The 13,949-nt window shown below is 40.0% G+C and overlaps 1 protein-coding gene across 1 annotated transcript in view; it reads right to left on the bottom strand.

The window, feature by feature from the left end:
- The window catches only part of gcgrb (glucagon receptor b), a 102,414-nt gene that overhangs the window by 33,428 nt on the left and 55,037 nt on the right, over window positions 1-13,949 (bottom strand). Inside the window, exons 2-4 of the mRNA XM_034076505.2 lie at window positions 9,018-9,165; window positions 8,828-8,924; window positions 8,637-8,744 (exon numbers count right to left, since the gene is read on the bottom strand). Coding sequence (XP_033932396.1) covers window positions 8,637-8,744; window positions 8,828-8,924; window positions 9,018-9,071 — 259 coding nt within the window. The 5' untranslated portion in view covers window positions 9,072-9,165. The remainder of the gene's footprint in view (window positions 1-8,636; window positions 8,745-8,827; window positions 8,925-9,017; window positions 9,166-13,949) is intronic.

Genomic DNA, 13,949 nt, shown 5'->3' with positions numbered 1-13,949 from the left:
GTAAATTAGCTTAGATGGCCCACAAGGACAAAATCCTTAATGTCATGCACTTGGACTGTAGACCACTTGGAGTAAAATCCATGTGAAAATTGCTTCTCACTGTTCTCAGGTCAAATATGTATATTTGATTAAAAATGCGATTAATTTCGATTAATTAATTACAAAGCCTCTAATTAATTAGATTAATTTTTTTAATCGAGTCCCGGCTCTAATATGTATATATATGTACATGCTATATATATTTATATTTATTTCTATCCTACATTGTCTAGGCCATATAAACCAGCGGAAGTGTCACAACTTTCTTGGTTTGTGATTATAGAGAGAGATAGATAGCGACAGAGAGATAGATAGCGAGACAGATAGATAGATAGATAGATAGATAGCGACAGAGAGATAGATAGCAAGACAGATAGAGATACTGTAGAGATAGATAGCGAGACAGAGATAGATAGAGATAGAGATAGGCCTACTGTAGAGATAGATAGACAGACATAGAGAAAGATCGGCTGTGCGTAAGTGAGTATTGAGTGTTTGTCCTTGTGAGTGTGTGTGCGTGTGTGTGTGTTGGAGGGAGAGAATAGCTGTAGGGCTAACCAAGAGGGGATGTATTCAGAAGTTGTGAAACAACTGATGGATTTTATGATCCACAACATTTATCCTGATGGCTTGAATAGAACACAGAGGTTTATTATCAAGAGAAGAGCAGAGACCTTCAGGATTATAGGTACCAATGTCAGACATGTGGTCTTCAGAACATCATCTGCTATTATAACACTCTCAATACATGTATAATTATGACATTTCAATACCAGATGGGGAACTGCACTACATATGCAGGAGGGAAACAAATTGTGCAGAGCACCTCGCCAAAGTCGTGGTGTCAGCCAAAGAAGCCAACGATCTCTTTGAGGAATTCCACGATAGCCACATTGACAGCCTAGACAATGTAGGATAGAAATAAATATAAATATAGCATATATATATATATATATATATATGTATATACATATATATACAATAACAATTTCATTATATAGATTCAACTTGTGCTGGACTAGTCTGTGGTTTAGCCGTTACTGTGACATCAGTATCAGCCATGGAAGATAGTTTGTTTTGTTTCGGAGGGCGCCGGAGGGCCCTTTCCAAATCGCTGTGATCACGTCTACAGTGCCAGAGAGCGCCAGAGGGCGGCCTTGAGTGCCGGAGGGCGGGTTCCAAATCGCCGGAGGGCGTTCCAGATCGCCAGAGGGGGGGGGGGGGGGGCAGAGGGTGACGAACCTTTGATTTTTGTTTGGGGGGTCTCCAGTGGTCTATTCCAGCAGTCCGTCGAAACACCCAAAACAGCCCCAAAAACAGCAGTGTTTTGGGAATAGGCCTATATGACAAAACACAATGAAACACCTAAGCTTATATATTCAGAGTTCATTCATCAATTGACGATACCAAGAGGCTAAGTATATATTGTTTAACAAGAATATATATCTTGCGTGCAAAACCTTGAAAAATAAAGATATTATTGAGTATTTCGAGTATTATTGAGAGAACGCGCCCTCCGGCGAGCGCGTCTTCACTCATGTTCTGAAGTCTTTACACTGGCTTCCTGTGTGTCAAAGAATAGATTTTAAAATACTGCTGCTGGTTTATAAAGCACTGAATGGTTTAGGCCCAAAATACATTACTGACCTCCTGCTAAATTATGAACCATCCAGATCTCTCAGGTCTTCAGGGACTGGTCAGCTTTCTGTCCCCAGAGTCAGAACTAAACATGGTAAAGCAGCGTTCAGTTATTATGCTCCAAATATCTGGAACAAACTCCCAGAAACCTGCAGGTCCGCTGCAACTCTGACTACTTTTAAATCCAGACTGAAGACTTTTCTTTTTGTCGCTGCTTTTAATTGAAACTGAGCCGTTGTGTTCATCAGTAAAGTGGAACTTCTGTGTGAACTATTCATATCTTAAACTGCACTGTAACTTTTTATTCATGTATTTTTTCTTTTAATGTTTCTTTTATTATCTTTTCTTTTTAATGACTGTTTTTAAATGCCTTTGTCTGAATGTCTTTCATTTTTGTAAAGCACCTTGAATGGCCTTGTGTTGAAAGGTGCTATATAAATAAATTTGCCTTGCCTAAAGATATTTCCCCAAAATGTGAAACTATTATTTTTTTTTTTGTTATCGACAAACACATCTTTTTTTTCTCTGTTATTATGAACCTTAGTTTACCCTTGTGATTTTTACGGGTAGCATTGGTGCATTTTCAAGCATTTGGATGTCATTGGGTCATTGTCCAACAACCTGTCCTCCAGTTATCAGATAATGATATTCTGTTTTTACAATGATTAACCAAACTAATAATCTGATCAGAGCAAATTGACAGATGTTCCGTGCATTCATGTGACTTGTTTTTATTATCAAATAATTAGCATGGATTAGCCAATTTGTCTATACAACGGTAAATACATATTTTCCATTTCAGTTTCCCAGATCCCACTGTGATCTTTACATGTTTGGTTTTGTCCAACCAACAGTCTAACATCCAAAGAGATTCCCTTTACGTAAAGAAGAAAAAGAGAAGGAGTTGGAAACAGGAGTTTGACTATACACTTGCTGGAGTAAACAAGGAAACCCCCTGCTGCTACTCCACAGGAGATAACAGGTATAATCCTCCCCTCACACCTATGCAATACCTGCTCTCAGGGAAACCTGAACATGAAAAATAACAATTCTATGCAGGAAGAGCAGCAAATCTTAGAGCCTCATGCTTCATGTATCAACAGTTATCTATCTGACAGCCTGTACACGAAGGGAACATGAATCACAGGAGACACTGTTTGAAGCCTTGACACCACTTTCAGGTTGATAATGAGAGTGGTAGCTGACTGATACGTATCACACCAGTTGATGACGTATCCACTCTCTTCTCACTACTGCATTCACTCATCAGAAGGACTATTTTATTTTACTAAATTACAAGGACATATGAGCTTAACTGACTGAATGACTTTAATGAAAACACGTTAAAGAGCACATGTTCTCATGCCCCTCAGTGCGTCCTTGTATTTCTCAAACTAATTCAAATCAGTTACATACAAGTCACTTTGTTTACACTAAGGTGTGTTAAAGAAGAGCTTTAGTTTGAAAAGGGGGAACATTTCTGCATACTGGAATTGTTCATTTTAATTAAAGACATTATTTCAGTTATATTTATGACATTATATGTAAACTTGGTTACATTTATCACATTGTTGCATATGGCACTACTGATATATTCTGTGTATTTTTAATAGATATATTTGCACTCTTTCCCACGCTGCCACTGCTACACAACTATTTCCTGCAGGCAAAATAAAATGAATCTCTTATATCATCTATTTCTAAAGGAGTACTCAACCCCACAACTACTAACACTGTGTTATAGACTTCCGGTTATGGCGCGGTGTTGATCAGACGTAGTTCAGTCGTCGCTCTGCCCTAATATTGTAAATTAACTATTTTGAACGCGGAGGTAAAAGGAAAACGCATTTTACACAATCATAACGGTGTTACTAATGCCTCCACGCAAGAAAACAACTAAAAAGGACAACGTTTTGGAAACATTATCCGAAGAAGATTGGCCACCGCTGTCTCAACCTGGCCTTACTCCCGACATGGAACACGAGGCGGGAGAAGAGCTGTCGCAGGATAAATCCTCAGGTGAAATTCTGAGTGCAATCAACAATTTAAAGAAAGACCTGAAGGAAGACTTTGCATCAAAATGTAATACGGTGATACACTCAATACAATCTATCGAAGGCGAACTAAAACAATACTCTGCCCGATTAACGGAGGCTGAGGTGCGGCTTGGAGCGGTGGAAGACGATACCTCAGTGCTGAATAAAACAACGAAACATCTGAGACAACAGGTGGAAAGGTTGGAGGCGAAAATGGAAGATCTGGAAAATCGTAGCTGCAGATCTAAAGTGCGACTGATAGGCTTGCCCGAAAACGCTGAAGGGAAGGATGCATGCACCTTTCTGGAAAAATGGATCCCTGAAATTCTGGGTGCCGGTTCGTTTGCAGCACCGCTCGCTATTGAAAGGGCGCACAGAGTTCCATCTGGCAGACCGAAGCCAAACGCACCGCCTCGAGCACTTCTGATTAAGTTCTTAAACTACAAGTACAAAACGAAAGTGATGTCGGCTGCATATGAAAAGGGTAAAATCCACTTTGACAAACATCATATCATGTTTTTCCATGACGTCGCCAAGGAGACGGATAAAAAGCGCAGGGCCTACGATGGAGTTAAAACGAGGTGCAGAGACATGGGTCTACGGTATGGAATACAATATCCATCCTCTTTCCGAGTGACACATGACGGCAACTCTCACCTCTTCACCTCTCCTACGGATGTACACACGTTCCTGGAAAAGATCAAGGAGAGGCCCAGAGATTGAACAGTTCTGTGAAAGCACCTGGTGAGATTACCATAAAGAATGGCCTGCAGTATATTACTTGTTACTGTAAAAGGACTAAATCTACTATATACACTGTCAAAGTAAAGTTTTGTCTTTGCAGTATTTAGCAGTAATAATATGTATGTAGGCTATACACTGGTATAGCTGTTGAATAAGTGTGTTTTCTGTTATTGATACTGTTAAGAATAAGTGCTGTCCTTGAACGGTTAAATCTAAGTTATGCCTTTACACTCCCAAATTCACATTTTATATAATTTTCATTAAATATAAAACAAATTAATAATCCACCTTTTAGATCCTAACAATGGCAGCTAAACTCGGTGTTTACTTATGAATACATCTTATTTTAAGAGCTTTAAACTGGCTGCCTAGTGAATGAAAACATCGACAAGTTAAAGTGAAATATTTTATAGAAGTGTTTTGTTTTATTCATTCCCTTTGTTAACATTTCTATAATTTGTATGGAAATTAGGGCGGAGCAACACTTTAGGGACTTGTTTGTGGACATTTATTCTGTTCCTCAGTTTGGTGGACCAGATAGCTCCATGATTAGAGTCTTTAGGAGGGAAAGGTACATTTTTTTTTATTATCGGTTATCGGTATCGGTATCGGTCTTGAGAAGCAGGAAGTTATCAGTATCGGTTTCAAAAAACCAATATCGTGCATCCCTAATTGTTACCCAAGATTCCCCAGAACTGCAAGCAAAACTTTTGGTCCTAAGGACTCAATATAGTGAATTATCGAGTAACCAGACAGCTGCTAGCTTACTAAGATTAAAACAAAGCTACTACGATCAGGGAGAAAAGGCGGGCAAAATATTGGCTTGGCGTATTAAAAAATTGCAATCTGAAAGGGCTATCAACAGCATTAAAACAAATGGTAAATTAACAAATGACACTGCAGAAATAAATAGTGCTTTTAAAATGTTTTATTACAAACTTTATACATCCGAACATGAAGATTCAGGCCAACAGGAACATTTTCTAAGTTCATTAGTTTTCCCCACTATTTCAACTGATTCAAAAGGAAAACTAGACCATATCATAGGAACTGACAAGCTTTCAGAAGCCATAACCAGCATGACGGGGGGAAAGGCGGCTGGTCCAGATGGTCTTCCTATAGAAATCTATAAACGATTTAAAGATAAGCTACTACAACCTCTTTTGGTTATGCTGTTGGAGTCATACGAAAAGGAGGACCTACCACCATCGGCGGTGGTGGCGAAGTCGATAGGGACTTGGCTTGGCAACTGGAAGGTCACCAGTTCAAGTCCCGGCCAAGTGCTACCGAGGTGTCCCTGAGCAAGGCACCACACTGCTCCCCGGGCGCTGTTCAAAATGGTAGCCCACTGCTCCTAACACTAGGATGGGTCAAATGCAGAGAAACAATTTCCCCACGGGGATTAATAAAGTATATCCAATCCAATCCAATCTCTTAGAGGGGCACTATTCACTCTGATGCTAAAACCAGGAAAGGACCCCACTGACTGTGCATCGTACAGACCAATCTCACTGCCTAATACAGATATCAACATTTTATGCAAGACGTTGTCGAGACGCCTAAACAAACTACTGCCTTCCATGATTAAAAATTATCAAAATGGTTTTATTCAGGGAAGGCAAGCTTTTCATAATGTTAGAAGGGTACTAAATATTCTTTATGAAAAAAGAGGGTCACCTAACATGGCACTGCTGTCCTTAGACGCAGAGAAGGCCTTCGACCGAATTGAGTGGAAGTATTTATTTGAAGTGTTGGAGAGGTTTGGAATAGGCGAAGGCTTTGTCAAATGGATCAGGACGATATATAAGAACCCAACAGCTGAAGTGGTGACAAATAATATTACTTCTACATCCATTGTACAGATCTACACGTCAGGGCTGCCCCCTCTCCCCATTGCTGTTTGTGTTAGCAATGGAGCCAGTTGCCATGACTATTAGAGACTCAGTAGGTGACTTGGATCATCAAATATCACTTTATGCGGACGATGTTGTTCTTTTTTTTATCAAATCTTGAGTATTCTATACCATCTCTGTTAGAACTAATTACGACCTTTGGGGAATTCTCAGGCTACAAAATAAATATGCATAAATCCTCTATCTAAATGAACAAGAGAGGCAGCAACCTAGAATACAAACTCCCTTTTCAGCTCATAGGGAAGGATTCACCTATTTAGGAATAAAAATCACACCTGAAATGAATGATCTGGTTCCAGCCAACTATAACCCTGTTGTAGACTCTGTGGTAGAATCGCTTAACAGATGGACCTTAATGCCAATCTCCTTAATCGGTCGTGTTAACATCTTAAAAATGAATACATTACCCAAATTGCTCTATTTGTTTCAATCAATCCCCTTACCCCCACCTGAGTCATTTTTTCAAAAATTTAAGAAAATATTTACCAACTTTATCTGGAATAATAGACGCTCTAGGCTCCGTTTTACCCTACTTTACTTGCCTTATGACAGAGGGGGTCTAAAACTGCCCAACCTACGCTGGTACTATTGGGCAGCACAACTGAGAGCAGCCATGTGCTACTTCTCCCCAGAGGAAGCTCCAGCGTGGGTCAAGATTGAAGCATGCTCAGCTCAAGGGTTATCGCTTAGTAGCTATCTTTATTCTTCTGAGCCAAAGAAGCTATAGGAAAAAACACAAAAAAAACCTTTCTAAGAAATACCATAGACATCTGGCATGAGGTCCAAAGATATATAGGGGACACCCCCCCACTGTCAGGTTTCACCCCCATATGGGGCAATAGTCAATTTATACCTGGTAGAGAAGATGCTGGTTTTAAGACTTGGGCGAACAAGGGATTAAGCAGGATTACCGATTTGTACAATGATGGAAAAGTAATGTCATTTACTGAAATACAAGAAAAGTATGATATTCCTTCGAAGCACTTCTTTACGTTTTTACAAATAAGACATTTTATCTCTGTATCTCAAAACCGCTCACTTACTCAGCCACCTCTCTCAATGTTGGAAGACATTACAGTTAAACACGTGGTTGGTAGAGGCCAGCTATCGCTGCTCTATAAAATCTTTGTAGACAAGTCACCTGAATCTTCAGAAGATAAACTTAAAAGCTGGAGGCTTGATTTACAAGAGGAAATCTCTGAAAAAGAATGGTCTGAAGTGTGCCTGAAGGCTCAAACACAAACAATCAACACACGGCTTAAGTTGATACAATACAATTGGATTTTAAGAACATATATAACGCCATCAAAACTACATCACTTTAATCCCAATACCCCAGACACCTGCTTTAAATGTAACGATGCTAAAGGATCACTCTTTCACTGTTTGTGGGAATGTAATGTGGTCAATAGTTTTTGGAAGGAGGTTCTTAACATAATTAACCAGATAACAAAACTGAAAATCCCTTGTCAGCCAAAGTTGTGCATCCTGGGTATTTATCCAAAAGACTTTGTTTCTAAGAAGAGTGAGCGTGCACTTATAGACTTGTGTCTTTTACAAGAGGGCAAGAGCTATAGAATGGAAAAATGTGAACAAACCTAGTATGAATAAATATTTTAAGGATCTGTCAGCATGTGTCGCTTTAGAAAAACGAACATACATTACTAAAGGAAAGCTGGCAGTTTTCGAAAATATCTGGGGGAGCTTCATGGACTTTCTTACAAATAATGTTTGTTATGATTAATAACACCAAAGATCGGGGCGGGAAAGAGGGCAACGGGAATACGATTCTACAGTGTAGTAGCCCACGTCATATTCTTTCAGATTTTTGTTCTATATCATCTGTATACTGACCTGTGTTTATTTACATGCCTATTCATTTGATTTTATACTGTATCTGCCACCTAGACTGACCATGTATGTGTAATGTTCGTTATTTTATTTTATGTATGTGTAATGTTCGTTATTGTATGTATGTGTAACGACCATGTAAACTTCAATAAAAATATTGTTAAAAAAAAAAAAAACTGTGTTATATAAAAAAGATGTGCACATTCCTCTACGGTAAAGAATGAAAAAAACTGAGAAATTCTAAGTAAATGGGGGCCACGTTTAAAAACAGTACGTTTATTTCAAAACATCTGGCTCAATTAGCTCTCACAAAACTCATACAGAGTATTGAGATCAAGTTTTGCTATCTATACTTGTCTGGTATTTTGATCCTTTGTTCACCTTGGCTGTGGGCATTTTCTGTTAACACACATACCTTTGCGGTACCATGGCAGGAACCATGGGCAGGACACATTGACAGTTGTTCCTGGGAGTCCATCAGGCCAGCAGACGTACAGATCAAAGGTCCGGTTACACACCAGCCCTGCAGCGGAGAGCAGGTCTGTGAGATCATGCTACTTAATTCTACTGCAGAAACATGCTAATGCTGGGAGGAGAGGGGCTCACCGGTGGCGGGGGGCGTGGCGTTGAGGTAGTCCAGGCACTGGTCTTTGTAGCTGCTCCACTTCTCCTTCACAAGCTCCAGGGAGTTTGTAGAGAAGACCTTCAAGAAGAGGAAAACGTCATCAAGCCTTTCTAGATCAAAGACACATCTCCTTGTGGTGTGTGAAAACGAAAGAGACACTATGAGTCGTACCTTTGTGCAGCTGCAGAGCAAAAGCAAGGCCAAGAGGAGACACACCTGGGACATCCCACTGATGCTGGGAGGATGGGGGTGGGTGGGGACCAGAACACAGAGGAGACCCGACACATGAGGCGGTCTCAGCCCTGTCTCTCCGTGTGGCCTACACACACAATATGGAGGAGCTTGTTAGTGGAAAGAAGGTGGGTGTGTGTGTGTGTGTGTGTGTGTGTGTGTGTGTGTGTGTGTGTGTGTGTGTGTGTGTGTGTGTGTGTGTGTGTGTGTGTGTGTGTGTGTGTGTGTGTTGGTGGCCTTTTGAACTGCAACTGAAAGAGAGACGGAGTGAAATGATGAAGATATCGGTGATCAATGACCAGAAAAAAGTTACAACCGGTGATATACTGACTGCTCTCTCACACACAATCCTTCACAATGGAAGCTCTGTATGAACAAAGATCTTGTGAACCCAAGGTCATTGGTCAAAAACATACCTTTTCACACGTTTTTTCTAAGCATTGAGTGCGAAAATGCAGCACAAAAGCATCAAGCATGGATGTTTAACATATAGAAAGATGGGATTGGACAGCAATGGTGAATGGATCGGCGTAGAACATGTACCCTATTGGAAGAACAAAGATGTTTGTGTGCATTTGTCTATGCATTATGGCAAGTATACCTCATATAAGGTCTGGAAATCAATAGCATGAAATTACAGGTAAACATTTTTGTTTTTGTGGAACCATGGGCAGGACACATTGACAGTTGTTGCTGGGAGTCCATCAGACGTACAGATCAAAGGTCCGGTTACACACCAGCCCTGCAGCGGAGAGCAGGTCTGTGAAATCATGCTACTTAATTCTACTGCAGAAACATGCTAATGCTGGGAGGAGAGGGGCTCACCGGTTGTCACATTTCCTGTAGATCGTCTTCATCCATGAAGTTGGAGAACAAAACGAAATCTGAAACGTTTCTGCAAAAAACACCTTGACCATGGAAACATTTTTGGCTAAAACGTTTCAAATTCCACTCTGTTCCAGTCTCGGTGCTTCTGTTGGAGTGCCGTAAGGAAGATGTGTGTGTGTGTGTTTCATTGTGTCCAGTGCATTGAACTGCTGTACCTGCCTGAGATCTAAGCCAAACATCGATAGCCTGTTGTGTTAGCACAGCAGAATAAGACCTTAATTTTGAAACAGAACAAACAGCCATTTAGTGAGCTGCGGCTCTTTTTTCTTCCAGTAACAAACCTTCTATCCTGTGGTGTTACAGTAATTACCTTCTTCTTTACCATCACATGCAGATCTTATCAATTGAGGGAAGACAGAAGCTTTACATGCTCCTGTAGGCAGATTTCATGTTATCTACATGTTTGGTACACAATTTGTGAGATTAAAATGGCAGCTATTGACTCAGGTTACACTGGAATTAATTTAATAGGGCACATAACAACAACTGTTCTGTGCTTTTTTATTCTCATTGTCAACAAATCGCATAAAATGACCAAAACCTGCTTTACTAACACGTAGTGTATTCACTTAAAAGCCCGATATACTGTATTGCTCTGTTACATGAACCTCTATTGTTGAACAACACTTAAAAACACATCAATGAGCCATATTGTGTGACTGGGTGACATTTCCATTCATTATGACAAAAACATACACTGTTTAGAGTCAATCGCTCACAGGATGTACTGCTAATGTCAATACTCACTAGACCAGATCATGCACTGTATCAATGCATTATGTTCTTCGGTTTGACTGAATTACTTATCATGCTTAGGGATGACGCTAAATAAAGAAATACAAGTAGAAGGAAACTGTGTTGGTGCTGAGAGACACAGAAGGGCTGGAGAAGTATGCAGAGTATTGGGAGACTGACGGATGTGTTATTCATTGATCATATCAGCAGTATTATCCTTCATGGTGTACATTAGACACATAAAGTCTGGACATGGTGCTTCTTTTATAAGAATCTCTATGTGGAAGACTTTGCTTCATCTTTTGGGGTTTCTAGTATTCTGGTCACGGAGTGATAACTGTGAAATATTATTCCTTTACCAAACAGGTCATATTTTCGGTTTATCTTGTTTGACTTGTTGTTGTTTGTCTGTCTAGCAATGATACAGAAAGTGTTGGAACGATTTTCATTCAAATTGAAGAGTGTAGAACAGGCAAAGGAAAAACCTCTTATATTTGGAGTGCATCCTAACGGACAAATACACACATTATATTTCACTTTTCTTCGTATTGTGAAATAAGGAATGGGTTTGCTGGAGGTCAGCTCTCTGAGAGCCCTTCTTATTTATATTTTTATACATATTAATTATAAAGTCTTAAATAAGATTGTCATTGTTACTGTAATATTTATTCTCTGTTATAAAATATAAATAATGCCTGCTTGTGAATAGTAATAATCATTCCCAAGTCAGGTCATGTTCTGTTCCAACGTGTATTGTTGGTTTAAAAAGGATCTTTGTAATCTTCAGTTGTATGTGATTTAATTTCTTAACCTCCCTCATATGAACAGTTACATGCAGAGATTTACTTGATTTACATGGTAGCTGGGCATCTGTGTGTGTGTGTGTGTGTGTGTGTGTGTGTGCGTGTGTGTGTGTGTGTGTGTGTGTGTGTGTGTGTGTGTGTGTGTGTGTGTGTGTGTGTGTGTGTGTGTGTGTGTGTGGACTAGCATTACTATACTTGTGGGGACCTACATCTGTTTACATAGTCACGTGTGGGGACTCGCCTCCCTTATGGGGACAAATTGGAGGTCCCCATAAGAGGAATCATTAATTTTAGGGTGAAGACTTGGTTAGGTTAAGGTTAAGGTTAAGGGTAAGGGTAAGGGTTAGGCATGTGTTGGTTATGGTTAAGGTTAGGATAAGTCTCTAGGAAATGCATGTAAGTCAATGTAATGTCCCCTGAAGTGATGTATACATGGTATGTCAATCAATCAATCAATGTTTATTTATATAGCCCAATATCACAAATGTTACATTTGTCTCAGTGGTCTTCACAGTGTGTACAGAATATCAGTATGACAATACGACACCCTCTGTCCTTAGACCCTCACATCGTACAAGGAAAAACTTCCAAAGAAAACCCAGTTTAAAGGGAAAAATGGGAGAAACCTCAGGGAGAGAGGAGGGATCCCTCTCCCAGGACGGACAGACGGACAGACGTGCAATAGATGCCGTGTGTAAATTGAAAAGATAATACATTTGCAACATAGGTAGTCCAAATGTTTGGAAATGCATGTGTGTATAATAGGAAGATGAATCCACGAGGATATCCATCCAGGACCTATGATCCAGGACCACAGCCACGACTCAAGATCCAGCGCTCGCGATCCAGGACACAGGACCGCAGGATCATCCATGACTCCGGATCCCAGCGTATATAGACACCAAAAAGAAAGACATTTGGGGAAGCTGGGTTAATCGGAACATGAGAGTACACAGGTATAGACAGAGAGAAGGAAGAAGTAAGATGTCCCCCGACAAACTAAGCCTATATCAGCAAAACTAGGGGCTGAATCTAATCAGCCCTAACTATAAGCTTTATCAAAAAGGAAGGTCTTAAGCGCACTCTTAAAAACGGATAGGGTGTCTGCCTCCCGAACACAAACTGGAAGCTGATTCCACAAATGTGGAGCTTGATAAGAAAAGGCTCTGGCTCCCATTGTACTTTTAAAGATTCTAGGAACAACCAACAACCCTGCATTCTTGGAACGCAATGCCCTAGTAGGACAGTAGGGTATAATGAGTTCTTTAAGGTAAGATGGCGCCTGCCCATTAAGGGCTTTGTAGGCGAGAAGAAGAATTTTAAATTCTATCCTGTGTTCTATAGGGAGCCAGTGTAAGGCAGCCAGAACAGGAGTAATGTGGTCCCTTTTCCTAACTCTGGTTAGTACACGAGCCGCAGCATTTTGAATCAGCTGAAGCGACTTGATTGACTTCTTAGTACTCCCTGATAATAAAGAGTTACAATAATCCAGCCTAGAAGTAACAAATGCATGGACTAGTTTCTCTGCATCGTTTTGAGGCAAGATATGCCTGATTTTTGCAATGTTACGTAGATGGAAGTAGGCGGTCCTTGAAATTAATTTTATGTGGGCGTTAAAGGATAAATCCTGATCAAATATAACACCAAGATTCCTTACAGTCTCACTGGAGGCCAAATTAATGCCATCCATAGTTAGTATGTCTTTAGATAATTTGTTTCGTAGATTCTTCGGGCCAAGTACAATAACTTCAGTTTTGGTCGTGTTTAACATCAAAAAGTTTAAGGTCATCCACGTTTTTAAGTCCTTAAGGCAGTCTTGAATTTTATTTAGATGATTAATTTCATCAGGCTTGATTGATAAATATAGTTGAGTATCATCCGCATAACAATGAAAGTTTACAGAATGATTCCTTATAATATTGCCTAACGGAAGCATATATAATGTGAACAAAATAGGTCCGAGCACTGAGCCCTGTGGCACTCCATGGCTAACTTTGGTTTGCGTGGAAGATTCATCGTTAACACGTACAAACTGAGAGCGTTCAGATAGATAGGACCTAAACCAGCCTAAAGCAGTTCCCTGTATGCCAACTAAGTGCTCTAGTCTTTGCAATAGGATATCATGGTCGATAGTATCAAATGCAGCACTAAGATCGAGCAAAACAAGAATAGAGACAAGTCCCTTGTCTGAGGCTATTAGAATATCATTTGTGACTTTAACCAGAGCTGTCTCTGTGCTATGATGTGTTCTAAAGCCAGACTGAAAATCTTCAAATAAATCATTGTTTTTTAAGTAATCACACAACTGTTTTGCGACCGCTTTCTCAAGAATTTTTGAGAGGAACGGAAGATTAGAAATAGGTCTATAGTTGGCTAAAACCTCTGGATCGAGGTTGTGCTTTTTAAGAAGCGGTTTTATCACTGCTACTTTGAATGATTGTGGAAC

Source organism: Pseudochaenichthys georgianus, chromosome 1 (genome assembly GCF_902827115.2).
Source record: "Pseudochaenichthys georgianus chromosome 1, fPseGeo1.2, whole genome shotgun sequence".
Taxonomy (NCBI): domain Eukaryota; kingdom Metazoa; phylum Chordata; class Actinopteri; order Perciformes; family Channichthyidae; genus Pseudochaenichthys; species Pseudochaenichthys georgianus.
Note: the sequence above shows the minus strand (reverse complement) of the source record. Positions and strands in the feature narration are given on the sequence as shown.